We start from the raw sequence: 19,475 nt of genomic DNA on the forward strand, positions 1-19,475 counted from the left end.
TAACTTTAAAACTAAAAATAATTGTAGTAAAATGAATGAAAGTAAAATTAGAAATAACAAAACGATTTAATTATATCAAAGAAATTAGATGAAATATCTGTCAAGAAATAGAAATATGATAAAATAACTTTGTGTGCACTCTGTTTTGGTATGGGATCCAAAAACACATTCGTTTTCCTCCTAGTCCACAATTTTCCAAGGCTCGAACCATTGCACCCAGCAGTTGTCAGCTGATAATTTCGTGATTATTTGTATTTTAAAACAACTTAGAAGTAAAATTTGTTTTGATTTTAGTGATAAATTTATATTTTGTGTCAAAAAACGTGACGATTTCATGTACTATTCTTTTATATATACGTATATATTGTATTTTTGTTTTGTCAGATTTTGATTATGTAACTACACTATAAGTATAATATGTTACTTAGTTAAAGTCATTCTACCACAAATACAACATCTAGCTTTATTAGATGAAGGAAACTTGGTCTTATAAGTTAAATAGTCGTGAATTTTATTTAGAACTACCTAGTTTAATTTAAATTAATTAATTGCTTAGTTTTGTATTTCAATGAGTTTATTTAGTAGATTTTAATTAAGATAATTTTTATTTATTTTACATGTCTAATTGTCGTACCATTAAAAGAGTTTATGTGTCTTGGATTTGCAGCTTCATATATAGCTAGGCCCTATCATAGGTTTTAGGCTAAGTTGACCAATCGATCCTCTCGAAGAATCAAGTAGCTATTGCATGGATCTTCTGCTTGAAGTTATTCATGCAGTCTGTGACTCATGCCTTCATACGCGGCGTCCTCATAAAATGTGTTATTTAATTCTAATCCGAAAACTAAATAAAATATTAATATCTGATAAGTAAGATGGAGCGCACATAAGCTTACCTCCATCAGTATGTTTGCCATTCCGTTTTTAGTGAATATTAATAACTTTGAATTCCTTTTCCATTCTTTTTCTGTTTTGTTTTTCACGCATTGATTTATAAATAATATCTGCTTAATTTGGAACAAAATTTGATATTAATGTTATTATTTATATTTGATGACGATCATTATATTTTTCAGATTGTATGTGTGATGATATGTGATTGTTAGTTAAAATTATCGCTTCTGCTTATTAAAATATTATAATTTGAAGGATTATTGGATATATGTGAATTAGAATTTTTGAACTATCAAAGTTAGCATAAAAACTCTGCGTATTATTTAGTGATTTAATTAGTGAGAAAGACTATTGATGTGAAAATATATTAATATAAAGTTCAATATTAAAGAGAGAAAAATAAACCAAGATTTAGCAAAATGGATTCAGCCCAAGAAGTTATGCAAAAGTAAGATTATAAATTATTAAGCACCCATTGCTCTAGCCCCTTCCCTTCCCTAGCGCCCTCCTTAAAAGATTAAAATAGGGGCGGTAGGGAAAAGTTTTTGTGACAATAAAATTTGTTTTTTTAAAATCTTATTATGTTTCTACATCTCATTTAATTTTCAAATTTTTCCCATTAACAAGTTTGAAATGATTCTCTAGACAAAATCCTCTAAAATAAATTTAATGCATCTAATAAAAAAAGAGCATTTATAGTCCAATTTGAAATTTTAGAGCATTTTTAAATTGAGACAGCCAAAGTAATTAACTCAATTAAAAACTTAAATTTTGTCCATTTTCCTTCTGTTAGAGGTAGGTAAATTATCGACAATTTTGAATTTAATTGCTTTTGAGAATTATATTTTGGTAACAATGCTACTTTTACGTTAATCTTTTTTTCTTAATTTTTATTTTGACAATATCGTTATGAATTACCTAAGTTAAGAATTAAATCGTTTAAAATGATACCTAGATTTCTTAATGTTCTAAATAGTGTAACAAATTTTCTCTGGAGCAAGAGTGGGGGGAAGTTTTGATACATTTGCGTAAACAGTGAGTATAGGCTTTATCTTTAGACTGAGAGGATATGTTATTATAGATAAAATCATTCATATATGATGAATTTTCCCAAGTTTTGAGCTTTTTTGGATAGGCCTCCAGGTTCAGGAACTGCAGGCCTCAAGGTACAAGAGCTGCATGCCTCCAGTAGGTCTCTGGACAGGTAAAAGGGAAATTATTTTTTTAAAAAGAGATAGAGGTCAACTTATTAACAAAACATGCATCTTTTTACTTCAAATATGTAAATAACATTTAAAAATATGCATATTTTGTTATATAAAATGACCTCTAACTTTTCAACAACAAAAAATTTATTTTGATTTTTACCTTTCCAGAGACCACCTGGAGGCCTATCCAAAAAATCTTAAAACTTGGGAAAATTTATCGTATATGAATGATTTTATCCCTAATAGCCTATCCTCTCAGTGCAAAGATAAAGCCTATACTCACTGTTTTCGCAAATGTGTTAAAACTTCCCCCCCCCCCCGGGCCCCCTCTTGTTTTTCACACACTATTTAATTTTTTTCTTCTAAATGTATTTTTTGTATTCAATTTAAAATGTTATGGCATGTCCTTCATTTTAATTGATATTATGTCACAAATTCTTGTTATAGTAGTAAGGATTGAGTTCTTCATTTTATGGAAGCTTCACTTAGGCCCTGGAATGGAATTAGGCTGTATTATTTTTTAGATTATAGACTTGAGATGGTTTGACTTTATTTTTATGCTTTTATACACCATAGGCACAGTGCCGCTAGATGCTAGAGAGGCAGCCTCTGGATACTAGGGGGGCAGCCGCTAGTATAATAAAATAATATGCTGGAAATAAAAAAGATGACAACATTCATTTATTGCCAGTTTAAACTATTTGTTTTTAGTTTTACAGTCAGTCAAAGAACCTTATTTCAAGATAGAGTTTTGCCTCCATCTACCTTATAACAAGAATAAATCTCCTGTCTGACCGACTAACGGATATGAAATATTAAATATAGCAAAGGGAGACAATATTTTGTCACAATATATTTTTTTTATTGAAGTTGTTGTTATAGCTTTGCAAGTTTTCATCCTTGCCAATTACCCATAATTTTTTTTTGTAAGTTGGTTACATGGTAATGTAAGGTGATGTAACTATTTGAAAGTACTTTTGTTCTCTTACATTCATGCTTAGTTGTATGTATTGTACAATAAAATTCGTGTAAAATGGTAGCAAGGAAGAAAACATCAACAAGTAGCGTACCAAAAAATTGTCCAGTAGAATGTTAATGAGATATTGAATTGCCTTCCTCAAAACAATAAAGAAAATGGAAGGGAAGATTATAATTATAGATTAGCTATTCAACTAAAAATCTTTCAAAATGAGAATTAATTTTAATAAGAAATCTAATACTTGCCTCGCTCAAGTTTAAAACTTTTTCATACAATATTGCACAGAAAACAAAAATGTTTGCGCACAGTTGTAGCGTGGCCAAGTTTTTTTTTTTTTTTTGGGGGGGGGGGAATACATATTTGGGAAACTTTTAGGGTTGGTATGTTTTATTAAACTACTGGGTAGTGCGTTGGTAGGGTAAGGATCTCACAGGAATGGAGCCCTGTTGGCTTAGTGTCCATAGATCTTGAGTTCAATGTTGTATTTTGAAAGGGCTAAAAGAACAACTTAATTGTTTAAAGGGTAGAATGATTCGTTAGCACTGGACGTAAAGTGTCTTGTTTTACAGATAAAAAATATCAACTATTTTACAGTTTCTTGATTACATAGATATTGCATATTTGTTTAAATATTTCTATTTTTCAAATTTCAAATTAAAATCTTTTTATCATATTATGAATTTTGCTTATTAAATGTTAAAACTTTTGGGTTATTTTGTGAGCACATCCCCAAGAAATTTGCAGACATTTGCAGACTTGTTCAATTTGCGTAATATTTAGCAGGGATGCAGAGTCATGGTCATTTGCAAGAAATAAGTTTGGTAGTATTTTTGTGTAAAATTAATATGATGTCTGTCTGTTTGTATGCCTAAGGGATGGTTCTCCTTTAAAATATAGCTTACTTTGGTCCAGGGAAGTGTTTAATTGAGCTGTTTTTCACCTATTATCTAAAAATTTATGATTTTCTTAATTTCTTTCTTTCTGAAAAGTAAAAATATTAGGCAGGTATAAGAAGTTAAAAATTCATAATAACTGGCATACATACCAAATAATACTTAAGGTCATTATCCCCTTACTTTTCCACACTTACTTTAACATTCCTTTTACTCATGAAAATTTTGCAAAAACAAAAATGTTCAAGTTTAGATATTTGTAATTCTAAGCCAAATTTAGCTATAGTACAATTTATATAATGGCGGAACATAGAAATTATGTTTAATTATGATTATTAGGTGATTTTCATTGTAAACAATGATTTTCTACCCATTATGATATTAGCTTTTTAAAAGAAGTATTTGTACTATTACCTTTTTTTAAATGGGGAGTCTTAGGATATTAAGGTAATATTTCAAAATCATATCAAGGAATCTCTGGGTACATTCATATTTCCGTGTGCATCTGAATCCTTACTTCAGATAATCAGAGCTTTGTACATTCTAAACGTCTATATCCTTATTTTTATTAAGGTATTTATCGCATCGTATTATAAACAACTTTCCGTGGATATAAAAATATAATTATTAGATTAAAACTAGTTTTGTTAGCCCCGAGATGCCGCAGAAAACTAGACATATAACGATACGATACATATTTTTTTTAGTATGGCTTAGTACCGTTTTTAATCCATCGGATATTAATCGGTTTCGAAGCCATACTTGAAAATATATTCTGTTTCTTCAATATTTACAGTCTATACATATATGAATATTCATTTGTCCTTATATCTGATTTGTTGAGTTTCACTATTATGGATTTTGTTATCCTTGCTTAAATCTAAAAAAAAGAAATTATTTGTCTGATGAAATAATTCAAACTTGGAATTTCTCTGAAGAAATTTGGACGGAAATTATTGATTAGGCTTCATACAAAAATTATGATTTGTTTTATAGCGTATTAACACACTTTCCTTCATTTGCTGTAATAATAACTTTGGGTACTCTATTTTGATTGGTTTGTTTAAACTTTCAGTGTTTAAACCTTTCAACCAATGATTTTAATATACAGAAGGGTTAATATTGTTTATCAATATTTAGATTCTACATTAATTTATTGTCTTATCTCTTAAAATCCCTGCACAAAATAGATTATAGAAATGTTGAGTTCAAGACTTTATCCTTATTTTGGAAAAGGCAATCTTCTTACACTTTAATAGAAGCAGTAGGCACTGGTTTTAATGTCTCTAGAACGACGAGGTTTGTTAATGATATTGGAACTATCCCCTGCCAAGATGTCAAACACCTGTTTTTAGTCAACAATACATTAAGTTAGAATTCATTTGCATACTTTTGCGGTTGTGGGAATCTAGGGGCTCTGTTTTTGAACGGAGAGGGTAGGGAAGAAAAATGGCCGAAAACCATCCTGGAACACTCTAAAATTGAAACCAAATCCTTATTTTAAAGTGACAGGATGTCTGTTTGCTTGTACCGAAGGATCTCGCTAACCGCTGAATCAATTTGGTTCTGCTTTACAAAATAGCTTCTTATAGGCGATGGAAGGTTTATAACTATTTTAGAAGAGATTACCACTACCCTCCTAAGAGAAATCGCCTCTAGGGGCGTAGCCGCTAGTTAATATAATAGGAATACTACATACTAAACATAGGATTCAAAAGTTTTAAAAAATTAAATCCTAAAATACTTTTTATGGCTAATAATTCATTTTTTTTTACATCATTGTGGGAATATTATTGGATTTGATTTGAAAAGAGAACATTGATATTCTTGGCTATTCCTGCGAATTTGAGCCAAGCAAAACTAGTTCTTTTCAGATACTTATGGACAGTTCAGGTTATTTGAGTTTGATATAAACTAAATAATCAAATCCTTGAGAAAAGAATAAGGGGTTAAATTAAAAATTAAATAATAAAATTTTTTGGGAATTACTTTTTTCGAGGGACGATTTTTTTTGGGAAGGGTGTGTAGGTACACTCCCTCAAAATAATTTTAAGCTTTCCATGACCTATGAAAAGCTTTACTGTAAAGGAGAACAATAACCGTCCAAGGGATACTAAGATCCTTCCATGTTTAGACAGATAGACTCACACACATCCTGTCACTTTCATATATTTGATATAAAAGTGTTATTGTTTCAGTCTAAAACATTATTAGCTTTTTTATGCTAGATGCTTTTTTAGGAAGCTAATATTAATCTTTTATTTTGTAAGAGCGATATAAAGGCCAAGGGCGACCATCAGTACTTTTTAACTATTAAAGCTTGAGTTTGAAGTTTGCTTCTAATAACCCTCCACTTATTCTGAATAAGCCCCTTCCCCCCACAGACCCAAAGCTTAAAATTAAAGTTAGCATGCAGCATCCCCCTTTATTTCAGTCTGGCTTAGAATTTTTGTAATACACCTATAGCGCAGGATATTCTCAAACTTTCCTAAATTTTGTGACTTGATATAAAGTGTTGAATAATGTATGTACAGGGTGCGCCACATAAATCCGGACTTTTTCTTATTTTTAAACAAATGAACATAAAATCGTCAATTTTAAAGATTTTATGGAATTTTAAAAACTGGAAAGCAAACTAGGTATAAGACTATTAGAATATTCAATAAAATCGCCGCCAGCCTCAATCATCGCCTCTACCTGCCCCCTGAACCGCCCGCCGACCCTGGTCACCATATCCCTGTTCAAGCAGGCGAAGTTCTCCATGATAGGAGCAGTGAGAGAGGTCTTCTTGGTATGGGCGCGTCTATTGGTTCATGCTTTAATGGCGCTCCAGGCTCAAAAGTCCATTGGATTAAGATCGGGGCTGCTGGGAGGCCACATATCCTTAAGGAGTGAGTAACAGCAGGATCCAAATTAACCCATCTTTTAAGCTACTCTTTGACACGGCGGCTCTCATTTGGGCCACAGTTAAGCTAGAACAACGTTTTATATCTTTTTAAAAATGGCATGAAGATTAAGATAGGGTTATCAGCGCAATACATAGTCTAAAACAAGTTTCAAGGTTCCATATGGGCCCCTAAAGTCAAGAACCGAGAAATTTTCAAGATTTTTGACGTTTTTGACATCTTAAAATCTACCACGATCCACTTTGTCGGAGCACTACATCCAAGTCAGCTGGGATAGAGAGCTCTAGTCTTTTCTAGTGTTTTCACTAGGTATCTGTTAGTATCTCCAGCAAGTTACATTAGTCCATCTCACCTACAGATGGGCTGAGGTCAGATTTAGTAGGCCCAAGTCATAAATCCACGGTAATTTATCTGCGCAATTCGAATCTGCCTTGTTGAATATATGCGCGGCCAGCTCGGCGTACACGTCCTCCATCGTCCAAAGATTTTCATGGGCAAAAAGGTCATTACCTAAGCTTTTTATAGTGGGGTCAAACGTCCTGATTGGTCAAGTAGTTTTGGCGCTATGGCCGTTTAAAAAAAGTCCGGATTTATGTGGCGCACCCTGTATGTGGACCTAAACCAACCAGCCTAGAATATTGGGTATTCATGTTTTCCAGTTTATATTTAAAGATTAGAAATTAGCGTATGTCACTTGAACTTTTAAGATTTATCTTGGGAGGGTGGTGGTAACCTTCCCCAAAATAGTTTTAAACCTTCCCAGGCCAGTGAGAAGCTACATTCCAAAGGAGAACCATATCGGTTCAGAGGTTAGCAAGATCCTTCGGTACAAACAAACAAAAAGATAAACGTCCTGTTACTTTATTTTATACTAGCGGCTTCGCCCCTAGCCTCTAGGGGCTTTGCCCCAAGAGGTGTTAAAAAAAATTAAGGTGAAATTCGTAAAAGGACCAAGGAAATCTTCAGAAGAAAAAAAAGGACCAAGGAAATCTTCTGCAAAAAAAAGGCCAAGGAAATCTTCTGCAAAAAAAATAAAAGGACCAAGGAAATCTTCTGCAAAAAAAAATGGGGGGGGGGAAGTTTTCATTTTTGAGTAGAATCCAATCGGTTCAGTGGTTACCGAGATCTTAAGCTTCAGACGGACGGACGGACAGACAGACATCAAGCTACTTGACTTGTATTATAGAAGGACTGTTGGCCTCTCTCCTTGATATGACCGTAAGTGATATTTCTTAAAAGTATTGATTGATCGGTTAGCTAGATCTTAAGCTTTATCAAGAAGAAGTAGAACCAATTTGAACTAACATTTTCCGAGATCTTCAGATGCAGGCAAAAAAATTACTATTTTATATAAGTAAAAGATATGATTGTCCTTATATGATATAAGAGAATTGTAATTGGAAGAAACCAAACCCAGATCACAATAATTAACGAAGCATTGAATTAACAAGGATGACAACATCCTTAAATAGCGAAGCACAAAATCACATGGATGGACAAAGTGAGGCACGGAAAAAAAATTCAGTGATCATTAAAAATTGAAAGAAATAGAGTTGAATGAATATGATATAGAGTAGAAAATCACGAAACCTTTATAAAATCTTTGTTAGCAAGATTGACAGACCAACTGACAAAGTGAGTTGTATACAGGAAAATGTCAGAAGACTATCTTTAGTGTGACAATCGAGAATATCACTTTTTTATCATCGTTTTACCTCCTGATGGACAGACAGACAAACTGAATTATAGAATATAGATTAACCTCGCTACTAACAAGGAAGACAAAATGTAAAATTGCGAAGTTAACAAGGCTAAGAAATTATTGAGAATAACTAATTTTGAGTAAAAGATAAAAATATTCTACATAAACCGTCTTAAAATTGCCTTAATCTTGGATACAAGGTTACAAAATTATGCCACATTGATACAGAAATCAGCATGCAATTAATATAACTTGCCTTAAGAGGGAGTTTCTATTTTGTGTGCTTGAATTCCGGTTAATGGAGTTAGCTTTTTCATTTCAAAAAAGCCATTCGTTTTCATGGAAACTAATCTGGTTGAAAAACCCGTTTTTGACAAATCTAGAACAACTCTGATGATACTTATTAGATGTCCTATAGTAATAATATTTTATTGGCAGATATAAAGGGAGATAATTGAAAGCAAAAGTATGGGGGGGGGGGTGACTAAGGAGGGGGGGGGGGTCTTTATTTATTAAAGTGTTTCTACTATGTTGATATTTCTAGCAGTGTTTCGCAGCCGGGAGCCGTGGAGCCGCTATATTTTGCTGGATCCGGAGCCGTTATTTTCGTTAAAAAACGGCTCCGGCTCTGGACTAGATAAATAACGAGATTTTTTATAAATTTTAATTTGGTAACTCTGTTTTGTCATGTGCAAATGCCCTTTTTAAGTTTTTCAAGTCCTTTTTTATCAAAAATTGAACTTTTACAACCTTCAAAAGTCAAAAATAAAAAATATTTTTTTTATGGGGGAAAATATATGTCGAGTTTTTCTTGATTTTAGGTTGGAGCCGGAGCCGGAGCTGGAGCCGCACCAAAATCAAACGGCTCCGAAACACTGATTTCCAGACATCAAAAGGGATAAGACAATGGCCGACTAATGGATGTACATCCCCAATGTCAATATACAAAATTATCCCTTCTGCCAACGAGTAAAAAAACGTTATTATAAAACTTTGGGGACTTGTGTAATAAACAGCTCCTTGTCCCCTCTCGAATATTTTATACACTTACCAAAGTAGTTGGATGTTTGTTCATGTGTCTGTCTGTCAGTCTGTAAGATTCTTGGGGTCTTTAAAGCTTTGTATTTTTCCTGAAAAGGTTTAAGGGTATGTTAAACAAAAATTAATATTATTGCTGCTTCAACAATCTATGAACTCGATCTGAATTTTAATACATTTATAAGTCGTACATATGAAAATGAATTACCCCAATTATAGAGTACCTACTCTTTAAAACATTTTATTTATATATCTACATTGATTATTTCATTTGAAATGTTCTTTCAGTAAAGCTTTGGCTACCATTTATTTTTGGTTAATTTCCGTAAAAACTTTATTACTACAATGAAATGAAAGGAAACGTGATATTTCAGTGGAAATGCCCTTATACAACCCCTCCCAATGAATACCCTTAAAAAGATAGTCCATACTTTCAATTTATTTTCAAAAAAGTTTAGAATTTAAGGACAAATTGAAATCAATCATAAAAGAATAAAGATCTTTCCAACTTTCAAATTCTAGGCTACTATAAAAAGAAATAGGTAGATTTTTTAAACCCTTTTTTCCTTTATCTCAAAACTTTAGCTACTTTTAAGTTCTGATTGGTTTGTTCTAAACTAGTGTCGGAAATTTCCAGCTAATTTTCTTTCTCCACAGAAGGGGTAATTTTTTTTATCCTCATTTGCGATGGATATCAATTTGTCGCCCATTGCCTTATAACTTAAGATCACTGCATTCTAGGAGTTTCCTATTAATCTAAACACTACTCCTCCCACCCCCTTTTTTTTTTGCAAATAGTGCAAGCAATATTAAGTCTAACATAAGACAGATGTACATATAGCCCTTTAGTGCCCCCTTTTAAGGGTTAAAGCTAGGGGTAAAGGGAAAGATAAACGTTATATTTAAGTAGCGCAGCTACTACATAATTATTACGACTGTGCCATGCAATAAATAAGCTTTTCGGCTCACATGAAGGAGACTAGCACCGGTGCTAGTTTCCTTCATTCTACACCATTTGGTGCTAGGATTCTTCATCCTTAATATTTACAAGATTTCTAATAGTGGGAGGGATTTTAGGTGTAAAAGGGCCGTGACATATTTTGTGTGAGAAAAAGGGAGGAGCAATTTATGTATTACTAGCGGCTACGCCCCTAGAAGCCTCTAGGGGCACTGCACTGGTGGGAGAAGGAAAAGTTGACCTCATCCTATTTTAAATTTGAGTTTCCAAAGAGTTATAAATATTATTTTTGGGGGGAGAGGGGGGTTAAGACACCCTCTCGAAAAATAGTTTAAAACCTTCCCAGGACCTATAAGAAGCTTCTCTGTAAAGGAGAACAATATCGGTTCAGCGGTTAGCGAGATCCTTCGGAACAGACAAAAAACGCTTACTACTTTATATAATAGGATTAACACATAATACAATTAAGAAGGGTCAAAACATTAGGTGCTAGCTTTCTTCACTTTAAGACATTTGGTGCTAGCTTTCTTCATTCTTCGATTTCGGTGCTAGTCTCCTTCATGTGAGCCAGCTTTTCTTATGCATATTGTAATCCTTGATTATAAAACCATTTTTATTAATAAACTATATATATTTCAAAGTTTTGGATAAAAATGAGTTTATTTTTTTTATGTTTTTCATTGTGCATATAAATCCTGTTTCTAAAGTTTTAGATTTCTATATGTTTTAAAGATTACAGAGATACAATGGATTCCCCCACCCCCACCTTATATTCAATTAAATAAACCTTAAAGGAAGCCTGCAAGAAATACCACGCTTTAACTGCTGAAAGACTGCCACAAGTATACCAAATACCCCAAATTTGAAGCCTTCAGCTTCTATAACAAAAAAGTTCTAGACATTTTATGTACAATGGAAATTTTGAAAGAATTGTAATGCTCATGTTAAAAACTTTGAAATTAAACTACGTGGCCTAGAAACAAAATTATAAGATTATTTTTGTCATAAATTTAGGTTTTCAGTAACTAATTATATTTTTACAATAAAAATACCCATTTTTATAGTCAAAATCATTAAAAAAAATTAAGTTTTACTTGCGTTGTACCGAATGTACTATAGCCAATCAGAAGGCTGAATCAGCTTAACAACCAATCACAGCTAAGCTTGTATTAGTTTACCCCTTTATTTCCGCTATGATTTTCGTTTAAAATGCAATTTAAATCGAATTTTTTTCATAGATTTTGAGTATATAATGTGGTGTTTTTATTGTAAAAATGTAATCAGTTAAAGGCAATCTAAGTTTCTGACAAAGATAAGGTTATAATTTTATGTCTGTTTTTTATTGTTTTTTCTTTTATGAGCATTGGAAATCTTTCAAAAATTCCATTGTACATAAAATGCTATTTTGAAATGCCTAGAACTTTTTTGTTATTGAAGCTGAAGGCTTTAAATTTGGGGTATTGGGTCTTCTTGTGGCAGTCTTTCAGCAGTTAAAGCGTGTTATTTCTTGCAGGCGTCCTTTAAAAAATTCGGGGTACGCCCCTATTAGAAAATATGTACTGTACAAAATTGGGCACATATAGCAAATCATCTTTTGATACTTTTATTTACAATCACCCACCCCACCTATCTATTTATCCCTAGAATTAAACACAAACAAAATCAATATTTGTTAGTTTAAATTCTTCCAACGAGTGAATGATATTTTACGAGTATTAAAAGCAAGGAGGAGGGAGAGGGGGACATTGGGCTTTATATGACGACTCTGGTATCCAAAGTTTTGTGAACAGATTCTCTCATTTGTTGGCTTGAAATCTTTGGGTACTTTTGTTAAACCTTGACTGGCTGCTTTAAACTATAAATGATTATTATACTTTTAAATTAATCTATAATACAAAGTAGAACGATGTCTGTCTGTCCGTCTGAAGTTTAAGATCTCAGTAACCACTGAACCGATTGGGCTCTACTCTTCAGGGAATATACCTACTGGTCCTGGGATGGTTTTAAGCTATTTGATTGGGGGTGGGACACCCCCAACCCCCCAAAAAAATGAAAAATACCCCACTTAAAAAAATGTTTTTTTTCTTTTCTTTTTAAATCTAAATAACACAAAAATAGGTTGATGAAACCTTTGGGGCAAAGCCTCTAGAGGCTAGGGGCGAAGCCGCTAGTATATAAAAAAGGAGTATTTTTTATTACCATTGATGATATGCCTTAACTAATCATCTATTGTCTTATCCCTTAAAATCTCTGATTAAAAGAGAAAAGATTTTTTGGGAGATAATTTTAATAAGACAAGGATAATTATATCCACAAGATTAAATAGTTGTCTTGTAGTCTTGATTGGGAGCTTAAAAGAATACTAGCTTTGAACCAACCCAGGGCATATTTGTAGGTTACCAGAAAAGCACAACCTAATCAGTCCAGTCATTTTAGAGATCTTTAACTTTTCTTTTTGATTTTGATATATAAGTATTAGGTATTAATTTTTAAAAAATATATCAAATCATTAATTTTAATGTCCTGTTTTGACTTATTAAGCATTATACTTATTTCTTATGGGAAGACGCATATAATAGCCTAAAACATGCCCCGGACTAATACTCTTACTTGAAAACATAAAAGTATGATACTATTTAGTATTTAGTTACTTTATATCGGATATATATTTACACATGTGAAACATTTCTGTCAAAATATTAAGAAAATCTTTTGGGGGGATTTTTAGTGACTCCCTCAGTCATGGCGTTATAAATGTCATTGGAATAGATGGGGGGGGGGGGGGGAGTTGATTGTTTTACCGTTTTATGGAAATACCTTTGTATAGAATAGCGGCCCCTTGGTAAAGGTGTTTTGTTTATGTGGTAAAGGGTTGGCCTTCTAAGGGGTGCTGCAAATTATCAAAATTATCCAAGGAGTGATGGTATATTAGGCTGTTTATTACACTATTCCCAAAAGTTTCATGACAACGTTTTCTTATTCTTTGCTTAACAAATTTTGAGCCTTTTATTGAATTTTGATTGGACGATTCATATTTAAATTATCTAAACGTTTCAACCTCTAATTGTAATCTACAGAACGGGTAAATTTGTGTGTCTTCATTGGGGATATACATTAATTTATCCTTGTCATTGTCTTATTCCTTTAGATCTCTTAAAGTTATCATGTAGATTGTTGTTGCTACGTGTCTTTTGAACCAAATCGTCCTTCTTAAACTTTTTCCGGGCTGATTGAATTCATAAAAAAACTTTTTCCTCATTAAAGTCAAGTTTGCCTCACTAAAACTTAGTGAGGCAAAATTATCCCCTCTAAATTTTCAGTGAGCCTCACTGATTTTAGTGAGGCAAATGTTTTTAAAGAATTCATTTTAGATTATTTATTTCTTATAATCAAATCTATTAATTGACCCCCCCCCCCCCACCCCTCATTTTAAAATTTTTGTATTACTAGACCCTGCAGTAGCCTCTGACCCTGCGAAATCCTATCCTTACGGGGTATTATCCCTTTTATCCTTCACTTAATCTAACATAACCTAAAAAAAATACATTTTTATTTACAAAAATTCGTTTGTGGTCCAGATTAAATATGGGGGAAACCGAATACAGACAGACAAGCATCCTATTATTTTGTTATTTGTAGCACGGCTTCTCTAGAATTATGTCCGGTAATTTCTAGATTATAAAAAATTTTAGTTAGATAGAGAGAGGGAGAGTTTAGGGTGAAATTAGAGTGACAGATACCCAGTAGTCCGATATGTTATTTTAAAAAGTACAAAGGCAAATCAACACTCTGATATTGTTTCTAAAAGTTAAATAGACATTTGGTTTAAAGAATCTTATTGTCTTGGACTTTTAGAATATTTTAAGGCTAAAGAAAAGCAAAGAAAATATGTATACTGTACAAAATCGGACACTGTATTAGCCTGTCATATAAAGTAGGGGAAAGTAAAAGGTGTATAAAACTTAATGACAAGGGTTGAAAATAAGGGATCTGCTGGGGTGGGGGGAGGGGTTAAAGTCATACTTCCCTTGAATTCCCAAATTTGCTTGTAATCAGAGTATAGGGATAGATAAAAAAAATTAATTCAAAATTTGGGGCATGCATAAATTGCAATATTCTTGTAAACTTGAATTTATGTATAATATTAATATCTTTGAAGAATTTCTTCACTGTATTACATTTTTATTGAGGGAGGGAGGAGGTGTTATTATCCATCCCTAATCCATGGATTGTAAGAACAACAATAATTTTCACCCTAGAAGGGCCCCACTCACTCTCTTCTAGAAATGAAAGCAAACGTGCATGTGGACGTGTTTCTATAAAAACGCGGGAAAAATTATGCAGAAATCGTCTAAACTCCTTCATATGGGTTTTGATTGATTTGGATTAATTGTGATTATATTGTAGAATTCTTGTTTAGAGTTTAAATAAATAGACCTTTTTTTTGTGGTTAATAGTCAATATAAAGGGGTAGTTTTACGAAATGTATTTGAACTTAATTTATTGAACCGCATATTTTTTGGTAGTTAGTGGGTTAAACTATATTTATATGGCATATATTTGAAAGAATTTCAATTTTCTACCATGTAGTTTTGAAAATATCAAGACTTGAAAATCGTCTTTTTAAATTGCATATATCACAAAAAGACGATTTTCAAGTCTTGATATTTTAAAAACTACGTGGTAGAAAATTGAATTTATTTCAAATATATGCTATATAAATGTAGTTTAACCCATTAACTAGGAAAAAATATGCGGTTCACTAAATTAAGTTCAAGTGCACTTCGTGAAACTACCCCTTTGCCATTCTTGTGTATAGGTTAGGTATGCTAAGGTCTAATTTAGAAAAGAAAAAGCCAATAGGTCGAAAGGATTTCTTCCACTTTAGGATACTTCACTCATATCCTCTTTATTGCATCATCTTTTGGCTATTATTAATATTTTTAATTTTTGTTTTGTGTGACCATAAATGTGCATGCTTCCTACGTGTAGCAAGGGCGTGATGTGCGTAGTTTTTATAGGGGGGAGGGCAGGGGTAGGGAAGAGAAAGGTTTTTGAAAAATGCAGGGAGGAAATGGTGAAATTAATATTTTACTCGTTTCATAGGAATTTTCAATAAAGAATTTACAGGAATAGATCATTAGAAGATAAAAAATTTCCAACTATTTGAAATTAAACAATTCTGTTTTGTATAGGTTGAAGGAAAAAGAGTTGGGGTTTAGGGAACATTATTAGAAAATAGCCTAAAACTTACCTAAAGCTAGATTATCCATTATTTTGTCACTACAGCCTAGATATTGAACTCCTAAAATCTGTTTGAGGGTTTAATTCGACTATCTTGTTTTTTTGCCTTTCCCTTCATTTGTATGTCCCAAAGGGTCTCTAAAACAAAGGTCTCAATGTAGTAATAGAAACTAATTCCTAGTTTCCCTTTGATGTAGTTTTAATATTATTATGAAGTAGTTTCAAATACTATTTCAAATATTATTGTTCATGTATTTGTCTGTGTATGGTGTAAGGTGTATTTTTGTCATTATGTTTAGATTTTTAAGTATCTTATATAAGTTTTGTGTTACACTATTCTTGTTTTAGAAGATTAAAAAAATATTGATGTAATCTGTTAATATTATTGAAAACATGAGAAAAATCAATTAAATATTCATATTGCTGTACAATTCAGCATATTTAAACAATAGCTGCTCTACTAACAAGGATGACAACATACATAAAATCGAAGCTCTGAAACGTTAGGACAAACGTAACTTATTATGTTAATTACATAATTGGGACTTGATTATAGAGATGCTTCGCTTATACCATTGTACCTTGCTTTAATAGGAATCAGTATTTAAAAAATCAGATAAACCGGATAATTAAAACATCATGCCTTATGGTTATAGGAATCATCATACAAAGTATAAAATCGATTCTAACCTGTTAAAATTGCTAAAGTGCTGACTTTCACGGACAGACCGACTCGAATTATTAAAAAGCAAAAAGCCTCGCTTTTAAAAATGAAACAAAATATAAAGCCAAAAATAAATGATTCTCTGTCTGAAATGCGTCTAGAGTTGCCTAGAAGATGTTAAAATATTTCAAATTTTTACCACGAAAAAGGGTTGTCTTGGTAACAAGGAGGGGGGAAGGGGGTTGTTGTAAAGCCATTGTTTATTCATGTTTACTAAAAAATAAATAGCAACAAAAATGGTTTTAGGAACCCAACAATGTTTTTTTTTGCCAATTTTTAAGTTTAGGTAAACAAATAGAATTACATGTTCTGTTATTTATTAGAAATGCCTGCCAAGATTTAGTCTTTCATAATTTTTTAACAATTTTCCTAAACATAAACTGCATTTTTTGCTATTTTTGATAAAATATCTGTTTTGAATTAACACAGAATTTAAAAAGCTTGCCGCGCCGTTGGCAATAGAGAGTAAAATTCTTCTGAATGGTTGTTGCGAGAAAAAATGCTTTCGACCCTTTTTTTTCTTATTCTTCCACCACCATCATTTTTAACCCCCTATTCTTTGACTACGAATGCCATCCCCCCACTGCTATTATAGTTGGCTTCGGTGTCGAATTTTTCGGTTGTTGATCGTTTTTGTGGGGTAGCTAAAAAAGATGCTTTGCTATAGTTTTAAAAGTTTGTTGGATATTTTGAGCCCAAAAATTCATATTACAAATCAGATAGGCATTTAGAGAGACTAAATACTAAAAATAAATTATAGTTATAATATCATTTGTAAAATTCATAAAATGCTAATTTCAAGCAAATAAGATCTGTCGAAACTTCATTGGGTGTCATTAATTCTAAATAGTAAACCATTTAAATTGTGTATATCTGAAAGTATTATTTAGAATAGCGAAAAAATATAACCAATGCTAATTTAAATTTTTTACTGTAAATTCCAAACAATGCATCACAACTTGGTTGGTTGCAGCACACATTATTGGCAGTTTCTCAGGTTTTTTATAACATATTGCTGCATTTTATTTGCTACAATTTTTATATATCTACCTAGCCCCTGCAGGGGCTGTATCCGGGATATTAAATTATCCTCATACCAGCAGCTACATCCCTAGAGGCCTCTAGAAGGTAAACATATCAGTTCAGCGGTTGGCGTAATCCTTTTGTACAAACAGACAGACAGAGATCCTGTTACTTCAGTAGTGTATATTCTGTTGGGATCCCCGGCTCAGGGGGGGGGGGAATAAAAAATAAGTGGTTGGAGGGAAAAAAAATGTAAAAATTAAGAAAACTGAAAACATTTTTTCCATTTCGCCCCCCTCCTTGGTTAAAAACTAAAAAAATGTGTGGTAGGAGGGATAAAATAAATAAAATATCGAGTTCTTTAAATATTTTTCTATTTAAATTCCCCCCTACTTTTTAAGAAAAATCTAGAGGGGAAAAAAATAAAAAATAAATCTTGTGCAGAATATAGACCCCTGTGTTACTTTTATATATGGATAATAACTTTTTATTATCCCAAAAAGTCTAGGATTATAGACACCACAATCTTTTAACCAAGTTAGAAGATTATTGACAGACAACCAACTTTTTAATTGTACGACTTTTGTCTTGACGTCTTAACTATGTATGGTAGTTACTAGCAGCATATTGTTCTTTAAAATATTAGAAATTGTTTAGGAAGGCTTTTTTTTGTATTTAGAAATTTAAAAAATAGTTCTATTCGAATTTATTTTTCAAGTAATTTTTGCCTTGATTAGTTTTGTAACATATTGTGTGTTGGTAGTAGCGAAGCCAACCAAAATTAGGGTATGTACGTACGTTTCACAGTCATGAAAGGATCATTAAGATTATTGTTTGTTCCTTGACGGATTAAAAATTGGTAAGGAACAAATTCCTTTTTGACAATGAAAGTTGTCTTTTAATGATTTGTTGACAATGCTTCTAACTAGAAAGTTGTTAGCTTGTTATTACTGCGCTGCTACAAACATTATATTCCTTGTTTAAAATTAAAGCGTAAATGGTGAAGATACAACTATAGTAGATTCATGACTACTAGATTGTTCATAAAACAATAAAATTAAAATCAGATTTCAACACATAATTTATCTGAAAGGCTAATTATATTGTATGTTTACTAATGGGGGGAGAGGTTTTTTGACTGTAAGTTATATAAGGACTTAAAGTTTTTATAAATTCATTTCTTATTCGTCGGCCTGACAACTTGTCGCTTGATTGGTTGACACAAACTGACAGTGTCCAAACATTTCCAACAATAATTGTAAATTATAATCCTCAGAAGCATTAATTTTCTATAGGTAATAAATAATGGAGGATGTATACCTATTAATTTTAATATCATATTTTTGTATCTACTGTTTAATGCCAATTTGTAACCCTCTTATGAGATCTCTAAAATATTTCTAATGGCCTATCTACACCTCGTGGTAAAGAGCATGGGGCTTTTTAAAATTAAAGAGGTTCTACAAAATTATTTTTTTTCTCCTAAAAATGACAAATCTACATTAAAATAGAGCAAATTTGCACATCAAGTTAAGTTGCACTGAAAAAGATAGACAAACTGTTGTTAAAAAAAGGCATTCTTGTACAAAGATATATGTTAGAGGGGTTATATTTTACCCTTGCCTTTGAAATAGCTCAAACCCTGCTTAGAATCAAATGTAAGATTTTCCGTAAAACCATGGAATCATTGCAACTTTTACAAGACTTAATGAAGACAAATGTATATATATATATTCATTTACTTTGATATATAGGGGAAAGACAATTTGCTGAAAGTTGAATTAAAAATGTTGTTTTTCTTGTAGCACCGCCTGCTTTCACCTACCAGACTGCATGGTTGAATAACAAAACCAGTTTCTTAAAAAAAAGTGTGTGTATGTGTCTGTTTGTGGCTGCAGGCATTAAG

The 19,475-nt window shown here is 32.1% G+C and overlaps 1 protein-coding gene across 2 annotated transcripts in view; it reads left to right on the forward strand.

The window, feature by feature from the left end:
- Nucleotides 1–1,171: 1,171 nt before the first annotated feature.
- unk (RING finger protein unk) overlaps nucleotides 1,172–19,475 on the forward strand; it is a 139,248-nt gene continuing 120,944 nt past the window's right edge. Inside the window, exon 1 of one of the 2 annotated variants that reach the window (XM_080174271.1) lies at nucleotides 1,172–1,342. In XM_080174271.1, the coding sequence (XP_080030397.1) occupies nucleotides 1,314–1,342 (29 nt within the window). In that variant the 5' untranslated portion in view covers nucleotides 1,172–1,313. The remainder of the gene's footprint in view (nucleotides 1,343–19,475) is intronic. The other variant, XM_080174272.1, reaches the window with a different exon arrangement.

This window comes from Acartia tonsa, chromosome 10 (genome assembly GCF_053477335.1).
Source record: "Acartia tonsa isolate MP-2025a chromosome 10, ASM5347733v1, whole genome shotgun sequence".
In the NCBI taxonomy this organism is placed as follows: domain Eukaryota; kingdom Metazoa; phylum Arthropoda; class Copepoda; order Calanoida; family Acartiidae; genus Acartia; species Acartia tonsa.